Source organism: Pundamilia nyererei, unplaced genomic scaffold (assembly GCF_000239375.1).
Source record: "Pundamilia nyererei isolate P.nyererei 1_Seehausen unplaced genomic scaffold, PunNye1.0 scaffold00275, whole genome shotgun sequence".
Classification (NCBI taxonomy): domain Eukaryota; kingdom Metazoa; phylum Chordata; class Actinopteri; order Cichliformes; family Cichlidae; genus Pundamilia; species Pundamilia nyererei.
The window spans coordinates 555,740-567,175 of NW_005187676.1; the positions used below are offsets into that span (position 1 = coordinate 555,740).

At 44.3% G+C, this 11,436-nt stretch overlaps 1 protein-coding gene across 1 annotated transcript in view; it reads left to right on the forward strand.

The window, feature by feature from the left end:
* efs (embryonal Fyn-associated substrate) overlaps positions 1-11,352 on the forward strand; it is a 12,678-nt gene extending 1,326 nt beyond the window's left edge. Inside the window, exons 3-8 of the mRNA XM_005750479.2 lie at positions 284-1,606; positions 2,435-2,554; positions 3,738-4,682; positions 4,858-4,929; positions 8,850-9,107; positions 9,189-11,352. Coding sequence (XP_005750536.1) covers positions 284-1,606; positions 2,435-2,554; positions 3,738-4,682; positions 4,858-4,929; positions 8,850-9,107; positions 9,189-9,374 — 2,904 coding nt within the window. The 3' untranslated portion in view covers positions 9,375-11,352. The remainder of the gene's footprint in view (positions 1-283; positions 1,607-2,434; positions 2,555-3,737; positions 4,683-4,857; positions 4,930-8,849; positions 9,108-9,188) is intronic.
* The last annotated feature ends 84 nt before the right edge of the window (positions 11,353-11,436 follow it).

Below are 11,436 nucleotides of genomic sequence, written 5' to 3' on the forward strand. Positions count from 1 at the left end.
CCCCCCCCCCCAACCAGGTCTTTCACACAGACATTTAACGAGATCTTCCCTATTCACTCCCTTTCACTCTTCATTCAGCATCGAAACAATCACCCTTTTTATACTCCTCACTTGGCACTGCCACGTCAATGTACTTGTTTGTTTGTGGCGTGCAGGGAGTGTGAATTCAGGCTGTTGATTAATTTGTGCTTTCATATGGCCATTTTAGTTGTTGTTTTTGTGTGTGTGTGTTTTTGTGGGTCAGTGCTGATCACTGCTGCTCTCGTCTCTTCCTCCTGCACAGACGGTATTGGCAAAGGCGTTGTTTGACAACACGGCAGAAAGCCCAGAAGAGTTGGCTTTCCGAAAGGGCGACATCCTCATGGTTCTTGAACAGGAGCAGAGCGGCGGGCCCGGGTGGTGGCTCTGCTCGCTGCATGGCAGACAGGGGATCGCCCCCGCTAATCGCCTTCGACTCCTTCAGACCGCCCCGCCCCCTGGCTCGGACCCCTGTCGTGGCTCCAGTGAAGACTCGGTCTACCTGTCGCCTGGTGCCCCGCTGGCTCGGACCGCGAATGATGCGGACGGAGTTTATCGCTCCCCGCCAGCGGTGGGTGAGGGACGAGGAGCGGGGTCGAGACCAGGGGAGCTACGCAGAACTGAGGGCGGGCGGCCACGCTCGCACTCTAGCTCTGGCACCCGGCCCAGACCTGACTGGGATATCGGGGTGGTGGGGCGTCCACGCTCACCCTCTTTGAGGGGACGAGGAACAGACATGACAGGAGCGGTTTATCAGAGCCCAGTGAGTCCCGCGCCTGCAGCAGCTCAGCATGCGAGGCAGCCAGGAGCTCACCTGGCTTCAGAGTCTGTGTATCTTGCCCCCAGCGGAGTGCCGAGGACAGCCGATGAAGCAGAGGACGCTACATATCTTGTTCCCAGAGAAACAATAACCACGGGGGCCTCGGATGACTGTTACTTGGTGCCCAAAGGCACGCCTCTTGCAGGCGATGATGTTTACCAATCCCCAACGGGAGGCTCTGTGGCCAGTGCTTTTTGCTCTAATGGACCATTGATAACCAATGGAACTACAGCTACCCCCCAATCAAAAGCGAACCAGGACACACCTGGGATGTACCAAACACCCACTTCTGCGGGAGTGAGCCTTCCGAGGACACCAGCGACAATTCTGGCTCACCACTACCCGCCTCAGATAACCTCTGCCCAAGCGTCTCCTCGAGCCCTGCTCAAGGGAGCTTCGCCCACCCCTGCCGCTGCCAGGGGCAAGCCCGGCCTTGCCTCTCACCGGGGATCCCCATTGCTTATCAGAGCTGGCCAGGTCAGGGCTCCTGGATCGCCAAATTTCGCCCGCAAACCACCTCCACCAGCACCTCCAGTAAGGAGCGTCACCAGGAAGGACACACAACCATCACAGCTGTCAGCTGACTCTAACTCTGTCCCCAAATCTGCTGCTCAAGCAACTTCTGCAAGCCTGCAGCAAGAAGAGGGCAAACAGAGGGCAGCCCCCCAGGGAAAGGAGGAAAGGACGAGTAATGGCGTGGAGAAAATCAGCAGTGTGCAGAATCAAAAGGGAGAGAATCAGGATTATTCAGATCCTGTTGATGATCAGGTATGTGACGATTATACTTAAAGCGATTAAAAGTTGTTCTATCTAATTCTTCAGTATTTATAAAGTAAGAATAAAGTTATTACCTGTTAATAACATCCTGGCTCAGCAGCTCTGCATGCTGTGAGGGCAGTGAGCCTGTTTCCTTGCTGAACAGAAAAAAATCTGCGTTTCCTGTTCAGTTTTGACCATTTGATAAAAAGAAATGTGACTCATATCAGATTTTAAAAAAGTGTTTCGTTTTTGTTAAATGTTTGTTTTTTGTTTCGTTCTTTGGAAACCCTGCTGGGTTTCATCTAGGGGGTGGGGGAGGAGGCATTTTTAGTGGTGTGTTAAACAGGTTGGGTCGTCCTGTAATGTTGCTTTAGTTCTCAATATGATGACATCATAAGCAGTTTTTTTCCTCTGCATACAGAAGATGTTTGTGAAAGAAGTGGAAAAATCACCAGAAGTGTTACAAAATAACTTTAAGTCCGTTTTTTTTTTAAGCATGGCTTGATTTACAACAGTTTTGTTTATCAAATATCAGGAAACTGCATAAACTTGTGTTAACTAAGGTAACAAAGACTGTTCTCTAACTATATGTGGACTGATTGTTCTCATGTCCGTTGTCAACGCCCCGCACCAAAACTTTAAAGACGTCTATTTTGAGCCAGGAAAAGCCCTTCACCATGTACATGAATCCTTTTATTACTCCTGGATGGTACTTGTTTGGCAATAAACTTTTAAAGTCTCCATCATATTTACTGGGAATATTTTAGTGTTAAATTAAATTGTTTTTTTATGATTTTTCTTTCTTTTTTTTTTTTTATTCTAATGTTGCCTTGGTAGGTATACGATACACCTCCGAAGGGCAGGTGGCAGCATCCAGTCCCCTCTGCACTTGGAGAAGATGACAGCATTTACGACACCCCCCGCAGTGTGCCACCGCAGGCCGACGCTGAGTCAGAGGTAAAGACTTTGCACACGAGGCTGACTTATGGATAAACCTCTGAATTAGTGTCTAAAGCAACTGCTTTATTTTTTGTTTGACTGTGAGCTGTCAAGTGGCTTTATATCCTCTTTGCCTTCCTTGTGTGGCCACGATGAGCTCCACTGCTGGCTGTGGTAGCTTGGAAGTTCAGTGTTTTATAATGATTAAATGTTTGGGACAAACTGTTTTCCTGTGGTCAATCCATCCACCTGTTTTCATATCTAGGTCCACACACATTTATTTAATTAATTAAACCAGTGTTAAATATCACTTAGAGGAATTACTGAAACAGTGGTACGTTGCAGTTGGTGCTTCATCTCCCGGCACACAGAACACAAAATCAACTTTAGAGAGCGTCTGACAGAGAATTACTTACAGGGCTTCTGTGTTTCTGTTTTGTTCCTGTCATATTTTGACCTGACAAACATCCAGCAGAATCAAAACGCTCTGATTACCCCCAACCCTAGTATATTAATTTGCTGGGAACTGTGGGAATCTGCTGTGCTGAATGCATGCCTACACAAGCAAAGAACAAGAGATGACTATCATATACCCCGCCACTATTTCTTCCCACATTCCAGTATTAGCCTGTCTCCCTGCCCCCCTTCGAGGCGAGGCCACACCTGTCTCTGTGTGCTCCTGGAGCCAGTCTATCCAGTACAAATGCTGCTTCTATTTTTCTCCCAGTCACACCCATCTGTCACAACCATGCCAAGGATACACCACCGCCATCACCACCACCACCACCACATCCCTGCCCCCAGTGGTCTCCACTTTAAAGTTGCTTGAAAATGTGTGCCAGCTGCTGGGTTATTTTTTCCCTCCTTGCCTGCAGTCACTGTATGTGGACTGCAGGCTCGCTTTAAGACTTAATGAATAAAAATGTGTTTCCCACATCAGTGGGAGTCAGTAACTCTTTGCTGGATGTACCTACAGAGTGCATATGGGTTCCCTTTTTAATGTAGCATATAATTGGTACTTACTGCATTTACTGCATGGATGAAATGTTATTATTATTATGCCATTATTAGACTAAATAATAAAGAATCTACCTGGAGTATCTTCCTTCCTTTCTTCATATGTTTTTCAAATTTCAAAGTTTCGCAATGTTTTCTTTATTTATTTAAACAATCAAATCTGCTTTTCCCTCTTCACTGATAGGTCTATGATGTCCCCACAATCACTCTGACTAAGGCCACAGTAGATGTTCAGCCTGACGAAGCTGATGATGAAGTCTACAGTGTCCCTACACTTCCGGGCGTCCCTCTGGCACCGGGAGAGTCGACCAGCAGCCTCTGTGGGGAGGAAGTTCCTCAGGTCGGACGGGTTTCTTGTGTTCCTGGATCCGAGAAACGAGTCAGTGGTGGAGATAATAGCCGTGGTGACTCTGAGCCCGATGGTGGAATTTATGACATGCCAGCTCTAACTGTCGAAGTCCTTCCTCATTCCTCATCATCTTCTTCCACCTCCACACGCCGCCTCTCTGTGTCTAGTAACGGCTCTGGTGACATGCAGTGGCGAGCTTCGCTTTCCAGTCTGGTCCACTCTGTGCTCACCACAGTCTCCAACTCGCCCTCCACTCTGTCGTCACGGGACCTGGCTACCTCACTGGCGGAAATCCTGTCCACCTGGAAAGCCAGTCATTCAGGGGATCCCCCGCCACCCCTTCAGCAGGCCTGGGCACGCTTATCGGACCTGCTCCCAGCGTTGTCTGCCATCGGTAGCGCTCCTCCATCTGAAGGGCTCTTGTCGCTGGTCCAGCGCTCGCTTGAGGAAAGCACCCTCCTCTTACAGGCTCAGGGCCGGCCCCGTCTGCCTTCCCAAGAATCTCTGTCACGTAGGCCGTTGCCTGCGCTCCCAGTGCCTGATGGGAAGTCATCTGGAGGAGGAATGGGTTCCCGTAAAAGCAGCTGGATCCAGGAGAGGCCTCTGCCTCCAACCCCTCAGCCTGCTTTTCCCTTGCCTCCTACTCCAGCCACGGTGATGCTCACAGTGGGACCTGCTGATGAAGAAGATGATCCCAGCAACGAGTATGCTGGGATCGGCTTGACTCCCATCCCAGCTCCAGTTCCTACTGGAGACAGTGTTGGATATGTAAAGCTGCAGGTTAGTTTTTATTATGTTAGGAATGCATCGTTTTATAGTATCACATTAATTTCTTCCTTACCTTGATATTTATGCTATATATGCATCTAATTCCTTACAGTTTCTGTTGTGCTTTAACACATTTTTTCCTTTGCTGGTAACTAGTCACACATGTTCTCTGGTCACTTTGCTCTAGGGTAAACCTGAACCGCCTCCTGACGCCCGCACTGAGAACGGACAGACACAAACTATCACCTCAGAGCCACGGGTGAGCTGTTCCCTCTGTGTTTTTACCTCTGTTTACTTGATCCTTTGCTCCTGACTCACTCACAGTGATTCCCCACAGCGAAGGCATCGATTCACTCTTGTTTTCACAGTCTGCTCTGTTTACTAGTGAACAGTATGACTCTTTAATCCAGTTTGCAGCAGCTGTTTGTTTTACCAATACAAGCTTTATACTCCATAAGTTTACCTAGTGCTGTGTATTTGTATGCTACTGCAGTCTTTCAAATGAATCTGTTTACTCCGCAGTTAATTCTGAAATCAGTCATCCAGGTTGACAGGAAAGTCAAGTAAGCACATACATCAGCATAAATGTATGAGGTGCCATCAAAAAAATGAAATTCTTTTTATCTGTATTTGGCCTCCATCGCTTCAGAACTAGTCACATTGTGGATGGATACGCCGTTCCTTGGCCCATTTTGTAAGCACCTCAGGCACCTGGATCTCCTCCACTGTGCCAAAAGAAATCTTGAATTCCATTTTGGAAAAGAGCATGAGGTTGAAATCTGGAGAATAAAGCAGAGCAGCAGGGAAAGATGGTGGTAGAGGTGCAGCCAAAAAAACTTGGATGTGAGCAAGCATCCATCAAAACTCTGGGTTAGCGCTGATCCTCTCCCTCAGTCACCTCAGGGTGTTTGAGGAGAACTCTGCTTTGATAGCCTGACAAATTGTGGCCTTCATCTCTGTGAACCTGGGCTTCTTGCATCACCATGTGTCAACCCTAGATGTATATGTGCGTGTCATCTGCACAGCAATTAAAAATGTACGTTCACATACTCTTGCCAAGTGAGAGTATGAAGACGGAAAATAAAATGGGGCTTTAAATTGAACCTTGTGGTACACCACAGGCATCAACACGACCATGCTGTGCTCAGTTTACACACGACGACAGTCTCGGAGCTTTTTTTTTTAATCACACCTTGTCCTGTCTTGCGCAAACTCGAAGTCAGTTCTGTTGCATCAGACTGAAGTCGTGTCTTCTTATTGCTCCGTCTGCATTTTTCCTGCCCCTCGCTACATTCCTTTGTTTTGTCATCGACGGGTAACAAGAGGTCACTTGTGGATCTCAACAGACTTTCTTACATAGGACGGAGACTCCAGGACAATGAGTGACAGAAGAGCACAGTCATCCTTTGAGCAGTGGCTGACGTGCTGTATGGACCCTCTGTTTGTACGACTCGGGTTCAGTTCAAGGCTGCCTGCTTTGACTTACCATATGCTAATTTGGTTATATATTTTCTGCTCTCATTAGCAGCTTTTTCATTTTCATTTCCTGTTATTTGACTATTATATTAGGACCGTTTTTTGTTTATGTATCACATGCTTTGATCCTATTTGGATTTTATGAAGACAAACAGCCTTAAACAGTTATTTGGCACAATTAACAGTGGCTGCAATTCTTGCGCAACTCTGATAGGAAACTCTGACATTTAGGACTTTGTCTTTGCTGGCTAATATTAAAATATGAAGTCAGTTGACTGAAGCCTAGAACTACTTTGACAATCAAATGCCTTCTCTGGCACACGATTTGTAAGTGGGGTGTTAATAAAATGTGAAAATGTCTTAAGCTTTGAGATGAAGGAATTTCTGGGCTTTAGGACGCAGTCCTGTGACAGTCTGTTTTGGTATTTTGGAGCTCAGTTAGGAAAGAAATAAATCAGAAGGAGCCATTTGGACTCTAAGACGTTTATTGCAGGTGGTTTCTCTGCCTCTTTTACACTTTGTGGACTAAATGATTAGTCAAGACATGGTTGCAGATTATTGCTAAGGTTAAAAAATAATATAGAATACTTTGCAAAAGTCTTGAGCCACCTTTCATTTCTTTATATCTGACTCTATTGTGATTATTTAATGTGGTCTTGAGCAATACTTCTCCAGTCTTTCTGAAGCTCCCTTAAAGTTTTTCTTTGGCTGCTTTTTCACTCATTTTCAGTCCAGCCCTCCTACCTGACCATTTTAAGACGTATGAATCATGCAATCGTAAAAAGCACCTAATTCAAGTGTTGAACCAGAGTTCTGTCTACACATCATAATTTAGCAAATAACCAATATTAAGTGGTATCTTTAGGCACTTTGTTAGTAGCAGCCTGCTGCAACAACACATCATTTGATCCCATTTTTTTAAACATATATTTATTGGATTTTGCGTTCAAAAACATCCAACACTTTAAACATCTTGAACATATGGCAGTAAGAAAGCAATAAAAATACAAGACGCTCAAAAAAACCAAACACACAAAAACGCATATTCCCAAATTTAGTTATGTATTTTTCATTACCTCACTCTCTCTCCACTTCCTCAACTTCCCTAAACAAACTAAACTTGATGTTACATTGTTTAACCATTGGTCAAAAGAGGGGCTATCAACATTCTCCCAGCATACTGCAACACAACGTTTGGCCTGGAGTAAGCAAAGGTAAACTGTCTTTCTCTCTGTACGAGATAAATTACAGTCATCTGGATAAATGCTTAAAATACAGAACACAGGACTTAACAGAACAGGGAAACATGGGACCCGAGAAATGCATTTTAACACTGAGCACCAAAACTTTTTACACTTCCACAAACAGTGATACAATGAAGCTTGGTGATTGGTACACTTACAACATTTGTCCAGTATATTAGGATCAAATTTATTTATTTGCAGGGGAGACATTTGTTCGCATTATCCAGTTAAAGTCTCAATCGGGTGTTGATGGTTTGGGTGTGTGTCTTTAAACATATTTTACTCCACTCAATGGGTGAAATATCTTCTAACTCTTGTATTCACTCCTGTCGCTTATTGTCTGAGGTGCCTCTGTGCTTCTCAACCAACATGTTATAAAACTGAGAGACCGAAGCAATTTTTTGTAACGTGTTTCTAGGATGGAAAGTGGAGGCTGTTGCACTGAATTATTTGATGGAGCCAGAATAAAACGTCATTTGTTATTGACTATATAACAAAGATGACACAGTTACAGGCATAAAATTGTATTTTTGCATCAGTTAGGTGATTCCCAAAGAGCAATTAGCAGAATATGGAACTTTTCTCAGCATTTTGTGAAATGTGTCCTTAAATTTTTTTTGAAGAGACGGAACAAGTGGAGGACAAAAGAAATGTCCCCCAAAAATTATCTACAGCCGATGAACAGTTTCATGTTCTTTGTAATACATGGGGAAAAAACCCAACAAAGACCCTGCACAGGAGCTGAGAGATGCTTCAGTTGATCCATCTGCTGTTCACTGAAGCCTCATCAGAAGTGAGTGTCCACAGGCATCTGTAAGACACGGAGGAGGCTCTGTCATGGTTTGGAGCTGTATTTGAGCCAGTGTTGTTTGAGATCTTGTCAAAATTGGTTGAATTATGAACGCAGGTCATCATGAACATCAGATTATGATCCATTTAAGAACATCTCACACTGGCAGCATCTTCGTTTTTCGGCATGACAGTGATCCCAAAAACACAGCCAATGGAGTGGCAGAGCCTGGACCCTCAACATTATTGAAGCAGTGGGACCATCTTGACAGAGAAGAGAACCAAAGACTACTTGAAGAAATGACACCAAGGATTGCAAAAGAGAGTTCAGACTGTGAAGAATAAAGGCAGTCATACCAAATATTAGCTTTCTAGCTTGTACCACCTCTGTTTTTGCCTTATATAGTATATTTTTATGTATGTTTCCACGTGTTTTAATAAATTGCTGCTCCCATTTTCCATGCACTATCCTAAGAAATAATGAGATTTGCACAGTGCTGTAAATATGTGCGTTGTGTTTTTTATTTTAATTTCTCAGGACTTCTTTCAGTTTGCTGTTTATGTATCTGAAAGTCTTGTTTTCATTCTCCTTAATTCAGATTAGAAACCTTCTGGCTACTTTCCTACATTTCTTGTGCAGATTTTCATTTTCCTTTCTCATCTTTTTCAGTTGACCCCCTCCCCTCCTCTGCCAGTGTCCCTCTCCCTGGAGGACTCAGAGCTGCTCTCCTTCTACTCCTCTCAAAGCCTCGCCCACCTCTCCTGCCTGGCGGATGCCGTCGAGGTGCTCTTCAGCAGCGTGAAGGGAAACCAACCTCCTCGAATCTTCGTCGCCAGAGGAAAGAGCCTCATTGTAACTGCGCACAAGCTGGTATTCATCGGGGACACGCTCTCCCGTCTTCTCACGTCTGCTGACCTCCGGGCCAAAGTATGTGGAAAAGTTGGCATGATGTTTAGATCCGGCATTTCATAGCGGTGTAATATCTTTAATATTTTTTTTCCCCATCAGATCACTACCTCGGGGGGACGGCTCTGCCAAGCTTTGAAGGCAGTCGTGGTGGCAACAAAGGGCGCTGCACAGAACTATCCATCAGTATCTGCCACCCAGGAGATGGTGGACCGTGTCGCAGAGCTCTCCCAGCAGGCGGCCGGCTTCTCCACTCTGCTGCAGCGTCTGGCAGAAATATCTTCATGATGTTTCTTAGTGCTTACGTTAAAACAAACAACTTTGTCTACACTACACATCTATTTCCTCCTCTCTGAAATGCCTTATTTGTTGTTACACTCGTTCATTACCCCTGTGCTTGAATGGGATGGAAGGAAGCGAAGCCGAATCCTGCGGCGAGGCGTTTGTTCCTCGCCACAGCTGTTATCCAGCTGTTTTCACCGTGTTGGGTGTGTCGCCTGAGCGCGTGCTGGTTTGCTTTTGTTTCTCCACTGACCTCTGTGCTTTGATGCCAGGCAAAAATAGTTTTTTAAGTGTTAATTTATTGAAGATTTTGAAGCCCCTGTGTGGTTTAAGTGTCCGTGTGGACTTCCTATTTTGGGAGCTTTGCTTTAATGTGCTTGCCATATTTTTTTCTCCCCCCCCCCACCTCTCACACGATAGCCATTTTTCCTTCCTTCCTCTATTTATTCAGCCACCCCCGATTTCCAGAAATAGTCCAGAGGAGGAGACTTTACATCCTTTTTTCTTACTGTGATACCTGAAGGGCCTTTTGTGATTATCAATTCAGAAGCTGCAGAAGCAGCATGTTGTGTGTGTTTTTGGGGGGCTTTATTTGGGAGAAATGTTGGAAGTTTTCCTAGCTTCTATTCTCAATCTGTGCAAGTGTTTGCGTGTTTTGTGTAGTGCCCCATTTCCACTTAACAAGAAACATCTCCTCATTCTTCAGTTTGCACGTGTTTCACATCTCTATGAAGAAAAACAAAAGCTTTTTTGTCACAGAGGGAGAATATGTCTGTGGGTCGATGAAGGGGTTTTTGATTGAGCAACGTTAGCTGGGTGACAAATTGCCTCATCCTATTCTTTCCCACAGTCATGTGGCAGGTTTGGTAATGGATGCGAAACCTGTTGACCGAGTTCACCTGTCTTCACACGTCTTGTAATGACTTGCATCACTTCTCTTCTTTGACTTTTGCTTTTCAGCATCATTTTCCCATAAACTGCCTGTCATCGCCTCTTATTTATGTCCGCTTTGATAGTTTGAAGCCATCTTATTGTGGAAGTGCACACCAGAAACCAGTTGTCATTATTATGACGGAACAAAGACGGGGACGACGGTGAACTCTACATCAGTTTGTGGGACTTTATTGTGATCGTGAACCTATGCCTGTGGAATGAAGCATAGTCTGCTTTTCAATTTAAAAGAGACACTTTTTGTATTTTACAATCCATGAAAACAAACCTGTTTTGTGTCTAACACTACTCCACTTTTCATACTGACAGGTGCACAGCACGGCCTGTGAGTCATAATTGGTATTATGCTCCTCTCTGCGACAACACGTCAGCATATTCACACTACACATCTTGTTTGTGAGAGAACACAGCCAGGGGGATAAAACTTGAATATAGCACTACCTTCTCTTCTGGCAATCATATTACTTTACCCCCCCCCCCTTTATTTCCCCCTACTTTTTCTTTTTCTAATGTTTCAGATTTAAATTGTTGACTTGGTTTCCAGCTTTTACATTTTCTTTGCTGCAGTGCCACCCTGTGGAGGTTTGAAGTATTTTCCAATGACTAGCAGCCTGTTAAAATGGGCTGTGTGTGTGTGTGTGTGTGTTAAGGGAGCATGATGGGCAAGTAACCTTTAGCTGTATATTTATTGTATGCCAACGTTTATGTTCCTTTGCTTTCCCCATCTGCATGGCTTTAATTTGCTTATACTTTATACATATATATATGCACATCCTTCACCTGAGTGATGTGATTGGGTGATTTGCAATGAACAAAGTTTTTCTTTTTCTTTTTTTTCCGAGTTACAGTTCAAAAATGGCTGTCTTTTCTTTTGTAACTGGATGGGGTTTTTTTTACACTATTTGAACTCAGTATGATCTGTTATGCATATTGCTGACATATAGAAGTGAATGCTTTTCCTACAGTAATAACAGACCTAATCCTCCTTATTTTTAACACTACATTGGTCTGTCTTGTATTCCTGTTCAGAAAACACAAATACATTTTTTTGCAAATAAAATATTGTTTGTTTTATTTGTTGTTGTATTACTATATTAGTCGTGTTTATACAAAAAAA